Source organism: Coregonus clupeaformis, chromosome 7 (assembly GCF_020615455.1).
Source record: "Coregonus clupeaformis isolate EN_2021a chromosome 7, ASM2061545v1, whole genome shotgun sequence".
In the NCBI taxonomy this organism is placed as follows: domain Eukaryota; kingdom Metazoa; phylum Chordata; class Actinopteri; order Salmoniformes; family Salmonidae; genus Coregonus; species Coregonus clupeaformis.
In genome coordinates, this window is record NC_059198.1 from 27125831 (window position 1) to 27151857 (window position 26027).

General features: G+C 41.9%; 1 protein-coding gene across 1 annotated transcript; it reads left to right on the forward strand.

Annotated features, from left to right (window-relative positions):
- The first annotated feature begins 7765 nt into the window (after positions 1–7765).
- Positions 7766–24556, forward strand: LOC121569115 (probable G-protein coupled receptor 146). Its single transcript, XM_041879766.2, has 2 exons — positions 7766–8094; positions 21080–24556. Exon 2 carries the CDS (start codon positions 21123–21125, stop codon positions 22128–22130), a length of 1008 nt encoding a protein of 335 aa, XP_041735700.1. The 5' UTR covers positions 7766–8094; positions 21080–21122; the 3' UTR covers positions 22131–24556.
- Positions 24557–26027: the final 1471 nt, after the last annotated feature.

Here is a 26027-nt window from a genome sequence, read left to right on the forward strand (position 1 = left end):
GTTTTGCCACCAAGTACTAAGTCATGTTTTGCAGAGGGGTCAAATACTTATTTCCCTCATTAAAATGCAAATCAATTTATAACATTTTAGACATGCGTTTTTCTGGATTTTTTTGTTGTTATTCTGTCTCTCACTGTTCAAATAAACCTACCATTAAAATTATAGACTGATCATGTCTTTGTCAGTGGGCAAACGTACAAAATCAGCAGGGGATCAAATACTTTTTTCCCTCAAAGTACATCTGCCCCCGTACACACAGATAGACATCCATGCATATATGCAAAAACTCACAGAATCAAGCATCAACACACATGCACAGACACAGACAAACACACAGAATCAAGCGTCAACACACACGCACAGACACAGACAAACACACAGAATCAAGCGTCAACACACACGCACAGACACAGACAAACACACAGAATCAAGCGTCAACACACACACACACGCGCAGACAAACACACAGCCTGTGCATCTGGTCCTAGTCCTACAAACATCAGCAGCTCCATGGTGTCCCGGTCCCAGAGGCCTTTTTCCATGAATCCATCTGACAGGATGACAACCTCAGTGTGGTGCAGTCACAGTCGTCACATCTCTATCATCAGGACAAAACATAAGCAAGAGGACGGGTCACAGTGATGTTTGTATCATAAAGCCAATGTCCTCCCTGCAGGAGGCCGGATCGGATAAACAACTTGATTGTTCCCTCTCCATCTGTGATTCCTCCCAGGGAAAATAACATTAGGTAACCTTACAGGTTACTAGGCATCAGGCCTGTTGCCATGCAACCTGTTGATGTGCCCTGTTTTACAGTAATAAAACATTATAAAAAAGACAGTTGACAAATGGAAGTCTTAACCTTTTACTAAACAGACTGAAAATGTGGTCAATGTATTTGTTGTATGTGTATTTCCAATGAATCACCATCTCTGAGCTTTACATAGCACTTAAACAAGATCCACATAACAAGATGAGATGAGCCAGTTATTGTAACTGGCTATGCTCAGTGTTCTGTTATACTGCATTAATAAGACATGACTGTCTGCCAGTTGTCTGTATGGGATCTGTGGTCACATCTTGAATTGATACTAAAGGGGGGGGTTACTCTCACTCTCTGCCTCTTCCCTTCCCTGGGGAGGTTACAGACGCTGTCCCTCCGCCTGCCTGTTCCTGGGCTGGGCTGGCTGCTATAGGCCATAATCTCCACCAGCCTTAATGGGCTTAATGTGCACTACCACCAGGCCTCTATCTGGGCTTACAGACCTGTGTGTGTGTGTGTGTGTGTGTGTGTGTGTGTGTGTGTGTGTGTGTGTGTGTGTGTGTGTGTGTGTGTGTGTGTGTGTGTGTGTGTGTGTGTGTGTGTGTGTGTGTGTGTGTGTGTGTGTGTGTGTGTGTGTTCTACAATCTTTGAAAATGACTTTGTTTATGTCCTCCAGTTAAAAAGAAGTGCAACCGCTTTCTAATCAGCTGATTTCCTATAGCTAGCTCAGGACATGCCTAACAACACAGTTCGAGTTATGTGATGAGTCCTCAACATACAAGTCCACAAACATAGAAGGGAAGGTTCCTGCTGGGAAGGCCTTTGCAGAAGAAAGCATCAAAGGGTAGAGCTAGGCTTCCTGTCCAGGTAATACATGGTATTTCAACAACCCTCCCATTTACCAGGAAGGACTTTACTCAATCTCTTTAGAATCCAAGCAATGAGCATTTCAATGTTTCCAAGCCTTGTTTTTATTCATTATCACCCACACATTCAGTATTACGTGTCTCTGGCCATCTGGTGTGAGAGTAACTGAGCAAACAGTTGACACGGAGCCGTGAGCTGTGAGTGGGGCTGAGGCTGAGAGTACTGGCAGACTTTCATTTGTAAACAGCCCATATGTCGCCCTAATGTCTTTAACAATAAACAGTCATTTTGACTGCTCATGAATTTAAAACAATTATTACTCTGCCATTTTTAAAGTCATGCCTCCCTCCGTCCTTGACTTTTCCTAAATAAGTCTATATAACACACTGTTGTTGTTAGAATCTTAATATCACAAACAGAACTGGAGTTATAACCAGTTTTATGAGGGCTTGTCATTTTCTTTATGGTTTTACCCGGTGCCCCTCCTTCTCCTGACAGTAGGGCCAGAAAATGCTATTGTGTTACTTGAAATGAAATATAAATCGTATTCTAATGTTACCTTAGACCTTCGTAAGCACAACCAAATGATTATTTTTGCGATAGCTTATATGAAATGTATTAATTACACAGTTAGAATGTTGCAGTCAAAATGACTGCTCATTAGCTTGAAGGGGGGTCCCTCGAGGCCAAGCGGTTTTAGTGTTAAAAGGAAGGTGAATGCAGGCCATGGCCTTACAGTGCTGCTGGAGCTTCCAGGAATAGGACAGATTTTAGAGCCTGATTGGGGATAAACAGTGATTTAGTCTTCAGGGCCCATGGTGGTTCAATCCTTTTCCCTCTCTCTCTCCACTCACTCACTCTCCCTCCTCAATGCAAAGGACATGTATAGCTATGCTACAAATCCTGCTACAGACACAGACAGAAACGTCAAACACGGAACAAATCTTCTCCCACTTAAGTTGGTTTTCTTCTTCTTATCATAATTGTATTATACAAACACAACAAAAATGCTTTCAATCCACTATAAAAACTGTTAGTCATCCAATTCATCACAGCAACTCCTCCAGAGGTCATACTGCACCAGTGTAGTACATAGAGAGAAGTTAAGGTTCTAGAAGAGCTAGACAGTCTGCTTCCTACAGCAGCCTGCATGCTTACTGTACAGCCCTCATTCCACCAGTGATGATAAGATGTCGTCCCATTCATTCTCAGTATGACTCACATCTTGGATAAAACCATAATGGCCATATAAGGGGGCAGAACAATGCTGCTTATCTGAAAAACATTCAGTTTCCTGTCAATGGAATACCTCTGACATGGCCTAGTTTGACTCATGGAACAGGTTCTTTGTGAGGGAACTGAACTGACAGAAAGGAGATTCAAAAGGGAGATTGTTGAGTGAACATTCAAGGCTAAAGCATCTGAAGTAGCAAACACTGTAACTCAATAACATTTTCAAAAATGTGCTAAACAACCAAATTGACAGTATGTTTGTAAAACCAGACCACAGTACAACTTTCCAAAACGCTATCACTGAGCAAATCCCTATATACAGTATCACCATATCTTACAGCATGCAGAGTTCTTAATTAGACTTGACAGTTGAGTAGTGTACAGATGTAAGATCTTAATTTGAGCCAGTTTGCTACAGCAGGAAAATAATCCTGCAGCAAGAGGAAAATTGAATTATTATGTTGATTATAATTAATGGACATTTTTGTAGGGGTTGATACATTTTTCGTAAGGTAAAATCAAGTCTGACATTTTAAAGTGGAAATTACAAACTTCAAAAGCCTTTTTAAACCTCAAATACACTACAGGTTTTAAATGTCCTGCATTGCAGGAAAGTTCTCCTGCAACAGGGTGATCAAATTAGGATCCTACATCTGTTTAATGAAAAATGCAAAGTACCTAAGGGGTATGGGATCTATCAAATCTCTAACTCCTATTCTGTAACTTTGACGATCATGCGAGGCTGTTCATTTACAGCCCGTCTCTGCCCTTTCAGAGGGTCTGCCAGTCAGTGAGCTCATGTAGTGTTTGTTTCCCCTGCCTTTAGTTCATGGATACACCCATGAATCATTTCTCACCTCTGAGTCACAGCTGCTCCTGCTGGAGCTGCCAGCAAAACATGTATTTATGTCAGATTAAACTAACAATAGTACATCTTTAATCCCCCTCTCAATGATAGGTTGTGATAAGACTCTTGTAATGCCATTATCATGGTGTTAATGTTACTGTAATATATCTGCATGAGAATGGGAGTGGAAAGTCTATGCTTGTGCAAGGTCAAGATCATAAGGTGTTGGGGGGAAATGCAGACTGGGCTCTATAATCTTGTCAGATGGCACCCTTTTGACTTCCTTCTTCATTTACCTGGGAGATAATTCACATTTAAAAAACCAGAATAGGACAGCACTCCAGTGAATCAATTTAAATTGACATATTTGTATTTCCGCACGAACGTTTCGTGTATGAGCCCTTCTTCAGTGTGCAAAGGCAATAGCAATCAATGTCACAACAACAAGACCACATTCACAGTCAGTATTGGCCCAATCAAGAGATCCCAGTGAATTCAAATGTGCATCTGTGCTGTGATCCTAGCCCTGACAGTGAAAGCTAACAGACACACGAGGTTCACATTCCTGCATTACCTATCCAGCACCTCACTCCCCCAGCTAAACTGGACAGCTTACAAATCGTCTCATGCTCTGGATGCAGACAACCTCCCTTTCCTTACTCCTTCCCTGACTTACGGTTATTACTACAAATACATAAACAAATCAGCAGAAGAAATAGTCATACCAAAACAACGTAATCCTTAGGAGGGGTAAACTTCTCAGAAGACACCTGGGAGAGACAGTGTTCCAGAGTCAGGAACTACATCAGACAGCACGAGACACAAGTCTCTGGCAAGGAGCACACTAGGCCTGGTTGTCCCAGGGACTTTAAACACAAGTCAACTCAAACGAGAGGCCATTTAAGTAGTTTTATGATGGAGCTGGAGAACTGAAGGAACTGAAAACAACCTATTTTTGGTTAGAGTTCCCTGAGTCTTAAACCTTCCCTGAGTCTTAAACCTGTCCAGCCACAACCATGCATTGTACCCTGTAATTACGTGTTAGAACATCCTGGATTTCAGGAAGCTCGACATGAAAATGTGTTTATTTGTTTCTGTTACATAAATCCCACAGTGCCAAACACAAAGTTACACTTAAATCTCTATGAATGGCAAACACAGACAAATCCCAATCATTTCCCCCACAGCACAAACAAGAAGAGGTAGACCATTATTAGTTTTTTTCCTATAAAGCACATTGTGTTGCATTCCATGTCTGAAATGTGCTGTATAAATAAAGCTTGATTTGATTTAAAACGTTGATTTGTTCATCCATATTCATTGGGGATATGTATTGTAAATATGAGCCCACGTCACTGAGCCCACATCACTCAAGCACATCAATCAATAGGATTACGTAAACGCCCTGAGGCATAAATATACTGCTCTATTTCCCTATTTAAAAGGTGGAGATCAATACCATAACCTTTCCCTGAGGAGTACATTGTGGTCTGGCACACATATCCTTACTGCTATGGTATTCATATACTCCCCTAGTGCCTCTGTATGGTCTTACAGTAACACTTACACAAGGGAATTGGCTGCATGGATCCTCTTGGGCCGAACTATTTAGCTATTTACAAAAGCTGCAATAGACCTGCTTGAGTGTAGTTCACTGTTTGAGTAGAGGGTGTGAGGGATAGATAGGGCGTATACCAGGAAGTTTCAAATGAAACAACAGCAGCAGCAAGGTCATCACATGCCTCATACCAGTGACGACCCAGAGGGTTCGGCCCAGGGTGTTTTATTGCCGTATCTCTTATGCCCCTCAGGTGCAGAGCAGGAAATTAAAGTGTGGCTCTGTGTTCATAGGAGCCCAGCACTAATAAAGACCTGACCATGTCATCAGAAACCTCTGGGGAAATCTCTTCAGAGAAATCTCAAGGAGCTGTTGAGAGAGGGGTTTTAGCAGGACACACAGACTAATAAATGTAACATGATGCTGATAGTGGATGTCTTCTCAGTGTGATATGTTCTAACAAAGACCAACCAAAAAACAGCATTGGTTTCACTATCAAACTGCATATCCAAAATACCATAACAAAATATACCTGATGTATTATCCACTTAAAAACTATTCCACAATGGTGAGAAGGGCAATCAGTGATTTCACTCTTAACTAGATTGACTATACCCATCTAAAACACAAGCTTGTAGTATATAATAGGTAGGTTTCATGCTGCCATATTTGGGTCAGAAATGCATCTCTCGAAGTTACAACACTGTTATAAACATGATTAATGAACAGATTAGTGTTTATAGACAATCTGATTTAAGATGGAACAGCATGATCAATAGCATGTTTCACCCTGTCATTTGTATATGAGCTTGAACCTGGCCGTTGTCCAATTAGAACACACACAGAGTTCATTATAAACCCTCTCTCTGTGTGGGTCAGCACAGAGATACAGTATGTGGGTCATAAACAGTAGTGAACTATTTACAGTTGGCCACTACTTCTGTAATCCTTAATCTTCTTAGCAAACTCCAGTAGTCTCATTCCAACCACAAACAGTGTGCCTTATCATGTAATAAATGTTGTTATAACTAACAGAACATCCTTCTTATTCATTTTATTTGAGTATATGCTTATTAAGACAATGCAGGGGCGGCAGGTAGCTTAGTGGTTAAGAGCATTGTGCCAGTAACCGACAGGTCGCTGGTTCTAATCCCCAAGCCGACTAGGTGAAAAATCTGTCAATGTGCCCTTGAGCAAGGCACTTAACCCTAATTGCTCCTGTAAGTCGCTCTGGATAAGAGCGTCTGCTAAATGACTAAAATGTAAATGTAAATGTAAATCAGTACCTGTTTGCATTATAAGATTTCCCCCTCTCAGTTAAAGTAAGCAGAGACTGCCGTAAGCCCTCTGTTGTTAGCCCTCTGCCCGGTCCAGACCAGTGGTAGATCAGGATAGATTTGTCTGATTCCGGAATTTCTCCAGTTAGAGTTAAGTTAGACCTGCATCTCTGGGACATGACAGGGACAACACACAAACCTACCCCCAAACCCACAACCCTCTCCTGTCAAAGCAACAATCACTTCACACCAGACAGTTGACAAACAGACCACAGGGCAGTTCATCCCACACTATTATTAGTATTTCATGCAGATTTGGGTAAATCTATTTATGTAAACATAACCAAATGAAAACACAGAGATGAGGTGTGAAAGATTAGAGTAAGAACATAGCCTTTGCTCCAGTTATCTGATATAGGCATTCCATGTCCAGATAGAATCCTGTTACATCATGCATCATCACAATTTCTGCTTATTACTAGCTACATTTCTATTTCCAGAATTAGAGCTGTATCCGTTTGGAGTTGTCAGATTTATATTAGAAGCAGGTGATTGTGATATACATTGCGTACATGCACTTTGAAGACAGCCAAACAACCCTGTTGCTTGTGAGTAATAGGGAATACATTTTCACAATTACAGTGAATAGTAGGCTATTACTGATTGAGAGAGACAAAAACACAGAACATTTTAGTAGACACTCTTATCCAGAGCGACTTACAGTTAGTGAGTGCATACATATTTTTATTTATTTTTATTTTTTCATACTGGCCCCCCGTGGGAATCGAACCCACAACCCTGGCGTTGCAAACGCCATGCTCTACCAACTGAGCTACATCCCTGCTGGCCATTCCCTCCCCTACCCTGGACGACGCTGGGCCAATTGTGCGCCGCCCCATGGGTCTCCCGGTCACGGCCAGCTACGACAGAGCCTGGATTCGAACCAGGATCTCTAGTGGCACAGCTAGCACTGCGATGCAGTGCCTTAGACCACTGCGCCACTCGGGAGAACACTGATAACGGCAAACTTAAAGTAAAACCGAATTTCCTACCACCTTTTCTGCATATGACAGCATACATTACTGGCCTAAAACTCCCTCCTTGTGACTGGGTGTTTTTTCGCATGTAGAAGCGGGGTATGTTGTTGAGAGTCCCCCCCCCCTCTGACATGCTTCGTCTAATGAGTGCGTCAAGGGCCAGTCGGGCCTCATCGACCAAACGAAGGAGACGGTGGGGGAGGGTCACGTGTGTATACACTGTAGGGTTCAGGACCACTCAATTCGTAGTAAGTTGTCAACGTCCTCCCCTTTCGATAACAAGCTTCGTCAGACTAGAAACTGTATTGCTAAATGCTGCAGTAGCCTAAGTAACTACGCAAAAAGTAATAGATCTAACTATACCGTTTTTGTATTTTTTTTTTCGAATAGAAAAGGATACGGCGTTTGTAGCAAGTCAACACCAAATGTAACTACAGAGAAATGTCAGTGGACGTACAGCAAAACCCGATGCCTCCGTAGACTTGTCGACGTGCCAAATCTTTACTTTTCTGGTGAGTTTTCCAAAAATGTTTGTATCCTTTTTCAGCAGACTGCATATTGATTTTCACACACACATATTTCCTATATATGTTCGGACGAAAGCATTGCCTTTACGGTTGAATTTGGCTGTAGAATTAATAGGTAGGCTATGATAAAATATAGCGTGTGTTTGAATGTAGTGGTCAGCAATAGCCTCGCAGACGTTATTGCTGTTTTATCGACTATAGATGACAGTTATCCTCGCTTAGATCTCAATGGTCCGAAGCACCCATAAGAAATCGGCGCCGAATAGGAAACAAGCAAATGGATACAACGTATCCGCGTGTCCAGATTCTGTAACCGATATAATGATACATTGCTTTTAGTTTAGCAGGATGTATTGCATAAGACAGTTCAATGAGTTACGAAAAAGTAATCGTTTAACAGCTTTAAGAAACATACACACACAGCTGACTTTTAAATAATTTGTCTAAAATACATAATATAATTCATACCTACATATATGTGTTCATATAACATTTGATTTGATAGCCAACATTTAATGGACTGATTAGCAGTGATCACAGAACTCAGAAGCATTGATGTGCTTTAATGTTTCTGGAAACACTTGCACAAATAGGTTTGGTAAATTTACTAAATACCCTATTACCAGCAATCTAATTAATACATAGGTAGGTTATGTCAACAACATTGATTTGAAGGATGATATAACTTACAAACATATGGACATTTTACATTAACCTACCATTAAAGTCAGACTGGTCTCATAGACTAGACAGACTGTAACATAGTAAACGTAAATCCTGGACACTCAAATTAGTATGATACACTACATGACCAAAAATATGTGGACACCTGCTCGTCGAACATCTCATTCCAAAATCATGGGCATTAATATGGAGTTGGTCCCCCCTTTGCTTCTATAACAGCCTCCACTCTTCTGGGAAGGCTTTCCACTAGGTGTTGGAACATTGCTACGGGAACATGCTTCCATTCAGCCACAAGAGCATTAGTGAAGTCGTGCACTGTTGTTGGGCGGTGTTCCAATTCATCCCAAAGGTGTTTGATGGGGTTGAGGTCAGGGTTCTGTGCAGGCCAGTCAAGTTCTTCCAAACCGATCTCAACAAACCATTTCTGTATGGATCTCGCTTTGTGCACGGGGGCATTGTCATGCTGAAACAGGAAAGGGCCTTCCCCAAACTGTTGCCACAAAGTTGGAAGCACAGAATCGCTTAGAATGTCATTGTATGCTGTAGCGTTAAGATTTCCCTTTACTGGAATGAAGGGGCCTAGCCTGAACCATGAAAAACAGCCCCATACCACTATTCCTCCTCCACCAAACTTTACAGTTGGCATTATGCATTGGGGCAGGTAGCGTTCTCCTGGCATTCGCCAAACCCAGATTCATCCATTGGACTGCCAGACGGTGAAGCGTGATTCATGACTCCAGAGAACACATTTACACAGCTCCAGAGTCCAATGGCGGCGAGCTTTACACCACTCCAGCCGGCGCTTGGTATTGCGCATGGCGATATTAGGCTTGTGTGTGGCTCTGCTAAATGACTAAAATGTAAATGTACTCGGCCATGGAAACCCATTTCATGAAGCTCCCGACGAACAGTTATTTTGCTCACGTTGCTTCCAGAGGCAGTTTGGAACTCGGTGTTGAGTGTTTCAACTGAGGACAGATGATTTTTACGTGCTACGCGCTTCAGCACTCCCTGGTCCTGTTCTGTGAGCTTGTGTGGTCTACCACTTCACGGCTGAGCCGTTGTTGCCCCTAGATGTTTCCACTTCACAATAACAGCACTTACAGTTGACCGGGCAGAAATTTAACGAACTGACTTGTGAAAGGTGACACCCTATGACGGTGCCATGTTGAAAGTTACTAAGCTCTTCAGTAAGGCCATTCTTCTGTCTATGGAGATGCATTGCTGTGTGCTCGATTTTATACACCTGTCAGCAATGGGTGTGGCTGAAATAGCCGAATCCAGTAATTTGAAGGGTGTCCACATAATTTTGTATATATAGTGTATGTTACATTTGGTATGGTTACATAAGCTACAAGGTTACTCAAGGCAAAAAAACAAAAAGAGGGTGATTGGTCGGGATGGATGGGTAGGCATATAACATGAACGTCTAGCAACACAAAGGTTCCGTGTTCGAATCTCATCACGGATAACTTTAGCATTTGAGCTATTTCGCAACTTTGCAACTACTTACTACTTTTTAGCTACTTTGCAACTACTTAGCATGTTAGCTAACCCTTCCCCTAACCCTAACCTTAAATCTTTTAGCTAACCTTTCCCCTAACCCTTTTACCTAACTCCTAACCCTAACCCCTAACCCTAACCCCTAGTGCTAGCAAATGTTAGCTTTAGCAACCTAGCCATCGTTAGCCACAACAAATTAGAATTCGTAACATATCATACGTTTTGTTAATTCTGAACATGTTGTACATTTAGCAAAATTAATTACATATTGTACAAATTGCAATTCTTAACATATTGTACGAATTGATTTGTGTGTATTGGGTATATGTTGCGAAATTGTTAGATATTACTTGTTAGATATTACTGCACTGTCGGAGCTAGAAGCACAAGCATTTCACTACACCCGCAATAACATCTGCTAAAGACGTGTATGTGACAAATCAAATTTGATTTGATTTGAATTCCAATTTGTAACATATCATACGAAATGGATGATGGGCATCCACAAATGTATACATACCATACGAAACGTAACATATATTAAATTGAGTATCTCGGATTTCCTTACAGAATAATACGAAATGCTCTGAAACCATGTTGTTAAAGTCCACCTGTGACTTGGCATGGCAATAATGTGTAATTATGGGCCTATTGCATCAAGGGCAATTCCACGTAACGGAATTACGTTCAGACTCAGATTTTTCACTTTCAAATGTATGCCAAACAAAAACAATTGATTTCAAAGTTTAACAAACCATACAAATATATGCACAAGGACTACTTTGAACAATTTACACAGTAAATTGAACAAAAACACATTTACTGAAAGAACTGTACAGGTGCAAAGTTTGGTAACAGAATTATGGTAAAATCTCCCTCAGTTTTTAATGCGACCATGTTTTCCCAAAACTCTGTTAAATATCTGCGCCGAATTAAGATTCAAAGATGCAGAAAGAATGGGGTGTCAGCTATGACAAGACACCTTGAGTTTGAAAAAAATCTGTTTTGGTTATTGAACTACAGTAAGTGCTGTGAATTTACACCCTGTAACAGAATTGCAGTAACGTAATTACAACATGGGTACCTGATCTGTACTATACAGAAATGCATAATTATGGATATGAATGTCATTATCTTCATGGTGATGCCGCTCCTACAGACATCGGACATTTCTTACATACTCTTACTGTACTGTGCTGTGCTGTCCAAACTTGTGAAACATAGACGTCTATGGGGGCTCATAGGTAGGAGTCAGTAAGAGCCGGGAGAGGTAACATTAACTGGGGAGAGAGAGAAGAGGGAGGGACTCTCCAGACTGTTTTCACACTCGCTTTGACTACCAGACAACAGAAAGAGAATGAAAACAGTATGAGCTGAACGTAACAGTATGCCAGTGGGAGGGAGGACAGTAGCAGGTGACCCAACTGTGGTTTGTGACTACTATGATTTCCCATTGTAGCAAATTCAATTGCAGTAATTCTGTTACAGATTTTTCATCATTCTGTTACCGATTTGGTGATAGAATTACAAGTTTAAATCAATAAAAATGAATATCAGTAAAAAAACGAATTGATAGGTCTACCATTACTTGTTGTGCAAACTTTCGTTATCCTCCCTCATGAGGGAGTTTTTAAAAAATCTTAAAGTTATGTGGGGTTTTGGTAACGGAATTACAATGCACAAGGCAATGTTTCTTAAACTTACAGAAGGCAAATAATTTACCCAAAACTAAATATAAGTGTTGATATTATTTGTCAGAGGTCTTTACTTCAATATTAATGTGTTTTGATGTATTTCTAATACCTTTTAAGACTTTTTCTGGTAGATGTTTTCTAAGACCTCTTTTCCATCTGTTTGACCAGCAATCAAAGGCATTACTTGCCTAATTTTTAAGATGGAAAATGGTTGAAAACTGTATCTATGCCTTCATTTCCCCCCAAAATAGACTCTTAGCTTTCATTTGACACCCAATTTGATATGCTCCTATGAACTTCACATGTTGGTTCTCATGCGTCCTTTTACATGGAAATGACCTCAAGTACATCATGGGAAACTATAGCTACCTGTTGCACAGGTGACGTGATGTTCAAGAAGACTGACAGATTACTTTGGTTTTAGAAATGTAGTTGCACTGCAACCAACGACACACTTTCCTGTCAAACATACTTTTTTCAGGGTGTATTTACATAAGTCATTTGGGAAGGGAATTTTGGCTGTGCTTTTGCATCCCTTGATATAGTAGCCTACTGATATGTAACTTCCATATTACTCAATTTACTGATATCATCATGTTGTTGTTACTTAATTGGTAACTAATAGATGAAATTGTGTTTATGCTGTAGATACACTTGTTACTAGTTAATAGTCTGTGGTGGTTAATTACAGTGTTATAACATAATTTTGGAGAATATTCACAGATCCGTATTATTTCCTCCCTATTCTGGATTAAAACCGCTATTTAAAGCCCCCATGCAGTCTTTTTAATTGAATTTTTAAATCATCACTGTATGTCTAATAAATCACTGTGCGTGTTTATTTCATTTTTTTCTTCATTTAATTCCCTAAGCCTCCTTTTTCCATTGAAATGCTCAGTCTGATCTTGTGGGCGTGTTGATACAAATGTAAATATATTTACATACACAGCCCTGATTGGTGGATAGGATCTTCTAGACCAGGGGTGTCAGTCATTCCGCCAAGTTTTTTTCTCTCCTTTCAATTAAGCCCTAGACAACCAGGTGAGAGGAGTTCCTTACTAATTAGTGACCTTAATTCATCAATCAAGTACAAGGGAGGGGCAAAAAACCTGCAGACACTCGGCCATGGAATGAGTTTGACACGTGTGGTCCAGACTCTAGAGCCTTCAAACTCAACCCCATTGTTCCCCTTTAATCAGGCACTGATTTAGACCTGGGACACCAGGTGTGTGTAATTCATTTTCAGTTAGAACAGAAAAACAGCAGGCTCCGGACCTCATAGGGTAAAAGTTGAATACCCCATGCTCTAGAGCCTTTCCCGCTTACCCCTTCAAAGTAGGAGGATACATATGCAAATAAAAGATGACTGGTCATTGGTCAGAATAATCGGATCCGATTGTGATGTCATACTGTGGGCCAAAAACTCCATCCCACCTGATAAGGCTGAAATTCTAGGTGGTTTTTGTTTGTTTTTTAGCTCTTACAATAAAAGGGCATTATCATAATTTTCATAATTTTAGAGTGTTATTTCGACCTCATAATGTGGAAATATCATTGAACTGAGACTTTTGTTGGTGGCCTCTATACCTTCAGCATGGTGTCCCTATAGGAAGCCAACATGGCTGTAGCACCACAGGACAAACCAACTTCACTTAATTGCAAGCTCCACAGCATCAAAAGAGCTCTCTTAACATGTCCTCTGTGTTTGTTGTGGAGGAGTAACTGTAACTGAGGACTACACATCTTTATCATCAAGTGTGATAGTAGCCTAATGTTGTTCCAGCTGATCAGTCTTTAGGGACACTCATCCTCCTCTGAAGGCCATGAAACAAGTGGTCCCCGGAAGTTCTACAGCCCTACAGCATCTCAAAGATCAGCATATTGTATTATTTTGTCATGCTGTTAATGAAGAAAAACTCTGGAATGCCAATATGGAACAGAAGTTCATGAGTTTACATGAATCCATGCTTCCTTAGTAGCAGTATTCCCCTATATGAGAACTAGGGGAAGCACTCAGGTGGGTTTTTCCAAGTGTGTAGCTGACAACCTCTCTCTACTGGATTACATAAGAGACATATTATCACATTTTCCCATTTCGACGTCAACATTGTCTTCCTTCAATCACTTCACTCAGAGTGCCGTCCAAACTGGTTTTTATGCAAGATTTTGTAAATAATTTTCAAGCGGTCAGAGGTCACACTTTTAGACTGAGATTGATCACTGTTCTTTATCTCCCCTAGTCTCTTGTCTAGGCTGTATACACAGACTGGCTGAGATTAAGGACCGGCTGGACTATAAATAGAAAGCACAGAGGTGAGGTGAGGTGAGGTGAGGTGAGGTGAGGTGAGGTGAGGTGAGGTGAGGTGAAGAATAGTGTGGAATAAAGTCAGTAGATTAGAGTGTGTCAAACTCTATTTACCGCAATAGTGTAAATAAGCTTGGTTTTGTGCACTGAACTAATGAGAGAAGCCACGTGCCACATGACATACAAAACCAGAATGCATAGTTTTGCTCATAGTTTTGCTGTGACTGTGTAACAAAGTCACGGTACGGCAATGAATTATAATGAGTGAAAATGCACCAGGTTTGACACTGTTGAGCATTATGGTATATAACAAACCCTTAGCCTGCGGCACACCAGAGTGGGCACCTTAACACAAATCACACGCCGCTCCCCTCATTTGTTATGCAGCTCTGAGGGAATAGAAAGCAGGTGAGAATATCAAATGGAGCTATTTATGAGAGCTGAAGGACTTTCACAGGTGGAATTATTCATGAAACAGTAATGTATTCTGAAATGTTAATGTGTGTTCCCTCCTAGCCTCTCCTCTAACAAAGTGCAAAGAGAACAATCGGTGTAAAACCAGATGTGATGCCAATGTTATGCTGTTTGGGAGAATAGATATATTTTTGAGCAGAATTGCTTGTATGGTATGAAATGAGCTTGTATGAAATGTTGGCCTAATCTAATTGTGGTTAGATTCAGAGTTGATTGAATGCTCTGTTGTTAGTTTGCACAACATCTGAAAGTAAGTCTCCAAATGTGCAGTATGATCTTTCCAAAAAGCTGCTCTTGCTCTTGCTATCAAACACGATTACAGACATGTATGTGCTATCATTTGATGTCCTTCAGGCGATTCTAAGAAATAGCTGTACATTCCAGCGGGGATATGAGGGGTGTGAGCCAATCACAGCGCGTCACACTATTCACATCAAAAACCCAGAGATGTCAAGTCCATCTGTATCCCTGAACACCCAGTGGAGAAACAGGACCTGCCAAAGCAGAGTTTCTCCTATTCTACTTCTGGGAATATTAAATTAACAATGTTGAACCTTGAAGATAGAGTGAAAAGAGCAGATTGCCTTGGATCAGGTCAGGTGTAATATTATCTTGGTGTTCCCAAACTAAATGTGCTGTAGTCAACTTCTATGGTTACAGCATACAATATTGGACCAGGCTAGTGTAATACCAGGGTCATGGTAGGGTTTCGTGACATACTGTTGACCGAAGGCTTCTTACAATTCAACCAGGTGTCCTGTGAATGACATTTTCCCATCTCAACCAGGTGCCCTTTATAATGATGAAAGTGCCTATGGAATGCCCTGTTGTGTTGATGTGCCTGTTACTGTAAGTGAAGCGTCAGCGGTGTAGCTCACTGTTTTCACACCATGTTTTGTCATGGTCTCTTGAGAGAGAAAAGGGGCTGGAAAACCAGTGAATGAAAAGAGCTTTACAGAGAACCACTGCAGTCTATTCCAACACGAAGAGTGTACTGGAATACAAAATAAATGAGTTGTGTTTTTATGTTCAGTGTGGGTAATTAAGAGGGGACGACAGAGCGACATAAAAGGCTATTACGTCTCAAGCACACCATGTGCTGTGCCTTTGATTGTTCACACACACTTCCACAGCCAATTAGGCTGCTGTGTTCATTATTAACACACTGTCCAAGGTCTCTCTGGGAGGACACACACAGCCAGCACTGCTGGCTCATGAATATAAAGACATTAAACACTGGACTGTTTATTTTATACTGTTTTTCACACTGTATTGTATTCTTCACATTGCTCTTTCTAATAAATCTACTACTGTACATTGCAGTTTTGTTACACCGTTTATACACACCGCGTATTTATATGCTGGATTCTTGTTTATATACTGGATTATAAACTGGGTGGTCGAACCCTGAATGCTGATAGGCTGACAGCCGTGGTATATCAGACCTTATACCACAGGTATGACAAAACATTTATTTTTACTGATCTAATTACGTTGGTAACCAGTTTATAATAGCAATAAGGCACCTCGGGTTTGTGGTATATAGCCAATATACCACAGCTAAGGGCTGTATCCAGGCACTCCACGTTGCGTTTTGCATAAGGAAAGCCCTTAGCCGTGGTATATTGGCCACATACCACACCCCCTTGTGCCGTATTGCTTAATTATACACTGAGTGTACAAAGCATTAGGAACACCTGCTCTTTCCATGAAATAGACTGACCAGGTGAATCCAGGTGAACGCTATGATCCCTTATTGATTGTGTATGTGTGCCATTGGCAAGACACCGGTTTGAGTGTGTCAAGAACTGCAACGCTGCTGTTTTTTTTCATGCTCAACAGTTTCCCATGTGTATCAAGAACGGTCCACCACCCAAAGGACATCCAGCCAACTTGACACAACTGTGGGAAGTAGTGGGGGGTGGACTCAGTATTAGGAAGGTGTTCTTAATGTTTTGTACACTCAGTGTATACTGGATTCTTATTAATCTACTGGATTCTATGTTAGCATTTCGCTGCACCCACTATAACATCTGCTAAACTGTGTACGCATCCAATAAACTTTGATTTGATTTGAGGAGAGACATACTGTAACTAGGGGGTTGAGAGCTCAATATACACACCTGTTCTTCCTGTTCAGTACAGCAGGGTCTTATTCCCAGAGACAGCCCAGGATCTGCCTTACCCACAGGGCCAAAACACGTTACACATGCCTTTGCCTTTTAGTCTTAGTGAGCCCCTCCCCCCACCCCTTTCAACTCAAGCAGAAAACGAGTCACCTGGTGGTTTTTACAAGGGGCAGTGGCAGCCCCATTTCACCTGTCTCTGGGAAGGGAAAGCGTCTGGGAGTTTTTGAAAGGGTAACCGTACACCGCACGCCCCTCCACGCAGGGTACTCTCCTTACAGCCAGCTGGAGAGGTGTGGAGGAGCACACAGGAACACTGTGTGTGTGTGTGTCAAATCAAATTGTATTTGTTGCATGCGCCGAATACAACCGGTGTAGACTTTACCGTGAAATGCTTATTTACAAGCCCTTTCCCAACATTGCAGAGTTAAAAAGTTGGAAAAGATTAGGGAAAATAAATAAATGAAAATAGTAACACAATAAAATAGCAATAACGATACTGTATGCAAGGAATACCGGTACTGAGTCAATGTGCAGGGAAACAAGGTACAGTGAAGGAAAAAACGTATTTGATTGTTTTTTGTACGATTTTGTACGTTTGCCCACTGACAAAGACATGATCAGTCTATAATTTTAATGGTAGGTTTATTTGAACAGTGAGAGACAGAATAACAACAAAAAAAATCCAGAAAAACACATGTCAAAAATGTTATAAATTGATTTGCATTTTAATGAGGGAAATAAGTATTTGACCCCTCTGCAAAACATGACTTAGTACTTGGTGGCAAAACCCTTGTTGGCAATCACAGAGGTCAGACGTTTCTTGTAGTTGGCCACCAGGTTTGCACACATCTCAGGAGGGATTTTGTCCCACTCCTCTTTGCAGATCTTCTCCAAGTCATTAAGGTTTCGAGGCTGACGTTTGGCAACTCGAACCTTCAGCTCCCTCCACAGATTTTCTTTGGGATTAAGGTCTGGAGACTGGCTAGGCCACTCCAGGACCTTAATGAGCCACTCCTTTGTTGCCTTGGCCGGTGTTTTGGGTCATTGTCATGCTGGAATACCCATCCACAACCCATTTTCAATGCCCTGGCTTAGGGAAGGAGGTTCTCACCCAAGATTTGACGGTACATGGCGCCGTCCATCGTCCCTTTGATGCGGTGAAGTTGTCCTGTCCCCTTAGCAGAAAAACACCCCCAAAGCATAATGTTTCCACCTCCATATTTGACGGTGGGAATGGTGTTCTTGGGGTCATAGGCAGCATTCCTCCTCCTCCAAACACGGCGAGTTGAGTTGATGCCAAAGAGCTCGATTTTGGTCTCATCTGACCACAACACTTTCACCCAGTTCTCCTCTGTATCATTCAGATGTTCATTGGCAAACTTCAGACGGGCCTGTATATGTGCTTTCTTGAGCAGGGGGACCTTGCAGGCGCTGCAGGATTTCAGTCCTTCACGACGTAGTGTGTTACCAATTGTTTTCTTGGTGACTATGGTCCCAGCTGCCTTGAGATCATTGACAAGATCCTCCCGTGTAGTTCTGTGCTGAATCCTCACCGTTCTCATGATCATTGCAACTCCACGAGGTGAGATCTTGCATGGAGCCCCAGGCCGAGGGAGATTGACAGTTATTTTGTGTTTCTTCCATCTGCGAATAATCGCACCAACTGTTGTCACCTTCTCACCAAGCTGCTTGGCGATGGTCTTGTAGCCCATTCCAGCCTTGTGTAGGTCTACAATCTTGTCCCTGACATCCTTGGAGAGCTCTTAGGTCTTGGCCATGGTGGAGAGTTTGGAATCTGATAGATTGATTGCTTCTGTGGACAGGTGTCTTTTATACAGGTAACAAGCTGAGATTAGGAGCACTCCCTTTAAGAGTGTGCTCCTAATCTCAGCTCGTTACCTGTATAAAAGACACCTGGGAGCCAGAAATCTTTCTGATTGAGAGGGGGTCAAATACTTATTTCCCTCATTAAAATGCAAATCAATTTATAACATTTTTGACATGCGTTTTTCTGGATTTTGTTGTTGTTATTTTGTCTCTCACTGTTCAAATAAACCTACCATTAAAATTATAGACTGATCATGTCTTTGTCAGTGGGCAAACGTACAAAATCAGCAGGGGATCAAATACTTTTTTCCCTCACTGTAGTTGTGGTAATTTAGGTAATATGTACATGTAAGTAGGGGTAAAAGTGACTAGGCAAACAGGATAGATAATAAACAGAGGAGCAGCCGCATATGTGAAAGTGTGTCTGTGAGTGTGTGGCATCAGTATGCATGTGTGTGTGTTTTGTGTGTGTGAGCGTATGTAGTTTGTGTGTGTGTCCTCAGGCCAAAACTGAGGTTATGTAATTGAAAGTAGGAATGTTCTCTCTACTGGCAGTGGCATCTTCCCAGCCTCAGCCTCTTGCAAACAAAATCATCCGTCTGCTCTGTTTCCAAAACATTGTCTGGAAATTGTATTTTGTAGTAGTCTGACTGGTCACCAGGTAAACAATACATAATATGAGCTTCCTTACTTTGCACGAGAGCGGCTTGTGCACCAGTTGATTCATCCAACCTTTTGAAATCATAAGTTGTTTTGTCTGGCGCTTTTACGAAGCATCAAACCCCACATCTCTCTTTGTGGAATCTTATCATTGATTCTATATTTTTCATTATGAACTGTCCAAGCTTGAATACAATGGTGAGAATTCTCCCCTTGTTCTTTTCCAACCTGACATAAGCTATTTTGTTAGCGTATGCTTTCACTTCTTCCTGAGCAGAATTAATATGATCTGAGTTGGCATGTTCCAGTTCAGACTCCGCTGTTCCCCGTCCATGTGTCCAGGCGTTCTCTCTGACCTTGCCCTGAACTCCAACCTCACGCTCAGTCCACTCCACACTGACCCCTCCCTGGGCCCGCCCGGCCAGGCGCAGGTGGCCTGCATCACATTTCACAGTCTATAAATCTACCCATCACCCGCAACATCCCGCAAACTCCTTTGCGCTCTCTCTCACTCCCTCTCTCTCTCACACTCACACACACACACCAGAGTAGTAACCTGAACAGAAGGCTGTCATGCTTTGGAAGATGGATTGGAAGAAGTAGAAGCCAAGCGGCCTGCAGAGTGAGGCTATAGTAAAGAGGGAGGTCTTCATCTGGAGGGCCATGTGAAAGGCACAAGGGCATCTCTCCAAAGGCAGCCTGGCCCCTGCATGTGACTGTGACAGAGGACTGGGCCTGCACAGAGAAAGAGGGAGGGAGGGAGAAAGACAAAGAAAAGAAGAAGCAGAGAGAGCAAGGCAGTTTACAGGGGTGTCAAACAAATGCACTTTTTTATTCTTCCATTAGAACAAGGGCCTCAATTGCTCTGGCTGGAGCGGCCCTGAGCACTGCAGAAATAAATAATGTTTTTTAAGGCTGGAGCTAGCCAGTGAAATGCAATGAAGTGGAATTAATGGTGTTACCCCAGGCATAATAGCCATGCCGTGTCTGGCCTGTTTGTGTGTGTGTGAGTGGTCTTGCTTGCTTCTCTCCACAGCATAGCACTTTTAAAGAACCACAAGAATGACACCAATACATAGACAAAGTCCTACAACATGTCTCAAGGAAACACTTGAAATGAGAAAAAACAGACTATTGTTTAATTTAGTTTGTGATTTCCCACATAGAAAAATATATTTAAACAATCAACTGATTGATCTTCTTCATGATGGATTATGAGATTGTTTAAAGGAAAATGGAATCCTATTATCTCTTCATATTTTTGTTGATTTAATTGAAACAGTAGGAAGGAGAGGGGGAGACAGATAAGGGTGAAGAAATGTCAGACCGGGTGATTGAACTAGGGGATTGAACCCCGGTCTCTGAGGACAATGTTTTCTCCTCAGTCATCAGTGTTAATTGGCCCAACGTCGTCCGGGTTTGGCCGGTGTAGGCCGTCATTGTAAATAAGAATTTGTTCTTAACTGACTTGCCTAGTTAAATAAAGGTAAAAAAAATATATTTAAAAAATACTTGACCACACATCAGCCGTTTTCACCTCAGTCTTCAGTGTTAATAGTTGACCACACATCAGCCGTTTTCTCCTCAGTCAGCAGTGTTAATAATTGATCACACATCAGCACTTGTTTATGTAATGAAAAACAAGATAACTTAACTAATGTTGTTCTCCTCTCTCCATGTCTGTCTGTCTCCAGCCAAGTGAGTGCACCAGTGCAGCCCTCCCTCAGAGCCCTAGCTATGTGGAGCTGTATGGCTTACAATGAGACGGACTCCAGCTCCGAACACCGGCTCTGCCAGGACTTTGGCCTCATCCTTTCCGTCTTCTCCTTGTTCTACCTCATGGTGTGCTTCCCCATAGGGCTCTGCTACAACGCCCTGCTGGTGGTGGTCAACCTCGCCAACAAGGTGTCCATGACCATGCCAGACGTCTACTTCGTCAACATGGCCATCGCTGGCCTGGTCCTCAACCTGGTGGCCCCCGTGGAGCTGCTGGGCCCCAGCTTCACCCGCTGGCCCATGTGGGAGTACAACGACGAGGTCTACATCACCCTGCTCATCCTCTTCAACATCTCCTCCTTGGTCATCATGTACTCCACCACGCTGCTCAGCCTGGACTACTACATCGAGCGAGCGCTGCCGCGCACCTACATGTCCAGCGTGTACAACACCAAGCACGTGTGCGGCTTCATCTGGGGCGGCGCCGTACTCACCAGCTTCTCCTCACTGCTCTTCTACGTATGCAACCACGTCTCCACCAAGATCATCGAGTGCTCCAAGATGCAGAACAAGGAGGCTGCGGACGCCATCATGATGTTCATTGGCTACGTGGTTCCGGCCGTGGCCGTGCTGTATGCTTTTGTGCTCATCCTGCGCATTAGGAAGGAGTCCACCCCGCTGGACCAGGACTCATCCCGCCTGGACCCTTCTATCCACAGGCTGCTGCTGGCCTCAGTCTGCATGCAGTTTGTTCTATGGACCCCGTACTACATGACTCTATTGGTACACACTATAGCCGGGGCGCCGGGGACCTACGGCAACAACAACAAACAGCGCCTTACAATTTACTTCTTCCTGAGGTGTCTGTCAGAGCTGCTGGCCTTCTCCAGTAGCTTCGCCATGCCTCTCATGTACAGGCAGATGAACAAGAACTTCTCCCACAAGCTGCAGCGGCTGCTAAAGAAGCTACACTGCAGGGACACATCCTGCCCTCGCGAACGCTCCACAGTGCAGCAGGTGGTGACGTGAGACGGCCTGGCCTTACTAACCCCCACCCTCTTACCCAGCCTGCACTTATTATCACAGACCCCACAGAGACAGCAACACATGGCCTTAGACGTCAGCTACAGGTCTATTGCTGCTACTCTGGCTGAGTCTTGACTTTAAATGAAACTAAGGAATCTTCATTGACTTTACCGAACTTGACTTTATTTGTCCAGTTCTGTAGCAAGAGGACAAACCAAGCAGAAACCACTAAGTGCATTAGCAAGCTTGTCACTTGGACACTTGGTTGTTAAATTGGGGGCGCAAAGCCGTTGTAATGCGATTTCTCTTCTCCTAATACACACAGGGTGATTCACCAACACAGGCTGTAGGGGTACTGCACTGCACACCAAAACTGTGACAATGAGTTATACTATTGGAGTAACAATCATTTTTATATCTCATGTGTCAATCAGCATGTTACTACTATGCATGTAGCTGGTACTAGGTAGGAAGTGGAATGCAAACTGATTATGACCCTGTCAGACCGCCCAGGAGCCTGAGGCCATGTCTCATTTAAAGAGTTCCTATCCAGCCCCGGCCACAACACTCTGGATGTGTCTTAAATGGCACCCTATTCCCTACATAGTGCATTACATTTGATCGGAGCCCTATGTGCCCTGTTAAACAGTAGTGCACTATATAGGAAATAGGGTGCCATTATGGACACATCCTCTGTCTGTCCTCCACTGTCTTGCACCTAGAGAAAACCTTTGCATGCTCTTCACCCTCAGCAGATTACACAGTACTATACATGTACCTCGTTTCATTTCACACCCCTACGGCATTACATAGGATCATGTGAACTACCAAGAGAATTCTCCACACAGCTTCTATTCAGGATTCAGACATGGCCGACTTACCTCTTGTGTCCTAGAATGCTATCACTTAACTGCCTGCACCCAACACCCAGTCATTGTGTGGGGAACAGTTGCCTTGGCTCAGTTTATGTGATGTCTAAAAGCTGCTTAGAGGCACAGAAGTGACCTGCACAGCTACTTTGCTATCTTGCTTCCCACTAAAGAGGAAGACTGTTTATATATAACATGTGTCCTATTTATAATTCAGCTAAATAATGAACACGTCAATCACATTTCACTCTTGTCATGTTATGATGATGTCCGTTATTGCATGTGATTATGTGATGCTATGAAGTGTTGAAGTCTTTGTTGCTAAAATGAAAAGGTCAGTTTAGTCATCTCCACTTTGAAAGAGACAATATAATTATAAGCTATAACCCGTTGTTTAAACGTGTTGCTACTTGCTACTGCTGGTGTATCCAGGCCACCTCATGATAAGTATTGACTTAATTACAAGATCAGCAAAACCATTTGAGTTTCATGCTGAGAAATCCTAAAAATGAGTCCACACCCTGTTAATCATTAGTTAAACTCTGGTCAAAGTCCTAATTTATTACAGTTGAAATGCTCTTTTTGAGCAGTAGAGCAACAAAGGGACAGACATGTCACATGTTCTGCCCTGCTACTATCAGAAACAAACAAATGACTTATGTCTAGACTTATATTGGCACATTTTAATTCCTAGGGTTGTTGAATGATGGTACAGTTCACTGAAAATGTCACAAAATGAAAAGGACTGAGGCAGGTTCTGGCTCTTGCATGGTAAACTTAGTTATCAGCAATGTTATGCTACCTTTAGATATGACCAACAACACCAGGAAATAAAGAACGGTTAGGAATAGGAACTGAAATAGGGAACAGTAAATTCTCACAATTAAACATTCTGTCCGAGATCTTAAGCACTTACAAATTTGTAACATATTGTACAAATTGGAATTTATAACACATCATACGAATTGCAAAAATATAGCAAAAACAATTTTCGGGGGGGATTCCTAACATATCATATGGCATGGATGACATAGTACACAATTGTGCACTATTTTCGGGGTCATGTTTTGGCTCGTGAGCACTAAATTATATGAAACCTTTGGAGCATGACTTTAATGTGATTCTTAGTTTTAAAATGACCGATTCCATTGCCCTTTACCTCCCCTTTATGTTGAGCCATTATAACCAACCAAAATTAGTATATATTTTTAAAGAACCAGTACTGTATGTTTATGGGAAACGTTAAAGTATGCTATTCTTTTAAATCCACCTATAAAGCAGAGATAAAATGTATTTTATTTCATGAGGTTTAGCTACACAGGTCAAGTTGAAACCAGTTTCAGATGTGATGCTTTTGTGACTGTATATACCAGTATATATGTATAATATGAAATATCTGTATATATTGTATGTTAGAGTTTTACTGGAAAAACACCATGTCCTCTCACAAATACAGTATTCTTTTCTCAAATATATTTTAGATACTCTAGCATCAGTAATCTTCTCTGTTGTCTGTTGAGTCAAAGACTGATTAAACAATAAACTAACATGGGAATTAAACACAATGCCTGTTCTTTTAGTTTCTCTTTGTCTTGACATTCAAAATGTTCTTTGATATGCTAATGTACTTTTTTCCAGTATCCACAGTACATTGCCATGACAAATCAATGTCAAAATAGATTGTATATTGCATTGTAGTCCATTTCTGAGGGTATGCTTGTGTCTGTAAACGATGCCAAACTTATTTTTCATTGCTGTTTGAAGCCATGGGGATAGTGCCAGCTATAGAGAGCAGAAACCACACTTATGTGTCATCTTCCAACATACTGGAATTAGGTTTGGTTGCCCATCTGCAGAGCTTGGTAAACCATAGCCATTTGTACTGTAAAAAATAGCTTGTTTGCCTGTTCTCCCATTGGCAGCTGGGTCTCTTTTTTTTCCAATCAACACACTAATCACATAGGACAGGCTCAGACAATCCCACCTGGGACCCTGTGACCTGGGGGTGTTTCCCTGCTTTTGTCCAAATACAGACCTGTCATGTTTTATATCCATGTGGTTGAAACCCAGCCTTGTCAACAGCAGGATCTAGTTCAAACACCCATACATTTTGAAATGAATCAACGCTATTTATATGTTCTGATGAATTTAAGCCCCCTTTCGAGAGATTATGTTGTTATGGGTTGATATCCCCTCCCACATGTCCATTTCCAGGGTTAATGTTGAGCTACCATTGTGTGCTATAGAGTTTTTTTTTTTTTAAACAATGAATCTGTATGACAGCGGGACGCATCCATTTTCCAATGTTAATCTCATCATATACTGAGACCTAGAATAGACTCTCTGTCTGCATTGTAAACCCACTAGAGTGACTGTGGCTGTGACACATCCCTTTAACCACTGTGTAAAACAGGAACAATCCAGGCATTCTATGAATTGTTTTGACATCTGTGGGCCTGGCTATACAGCCCAGTGTTGTTGCCATTCTCAACAAGAACAATATTGTTCTGGTATATGATGTGTGTAGCAGCTGATGTGGGAGTCATGTGCTGGAGAGAAGGGTTAAAGGAGTCAGATAAAGCAAAAGCATAAAAGTTTAGATTAAATAGAGAGTTGTTTTGTTAGAATGTCCAACTGAGAGGAGTATAAACATTGTTCTAATGTATTCCAGCATGGGGAAAAGGTGACAGACATCAGATCTATCCCTGGAGACTTTGGTAGGGTTTATATTCAACAGACCCCTCACACTAACTCAAACCGTCTCAGTCCACATTTGTAATTACTTTTGAGGGGATGAAATTTGAGCTTAACCAAATGAAAGCACCATTGCATAATGGACAACCCTTCAATCTACTTTAAAGGGGATCCCTGCTGGGAAAAAAATAACTTAAAGATCAGTTGCTGCTACTGTTTGTAGATACTGAAAATGTTCAGGCTTTATGAAGTCCTGAGTCTGCACAGTCATGCAAAATATACAGGACATTATACAGTACTGCTGTGCTTTGAGTCCTCGTAGCCATAGGTCTTACCA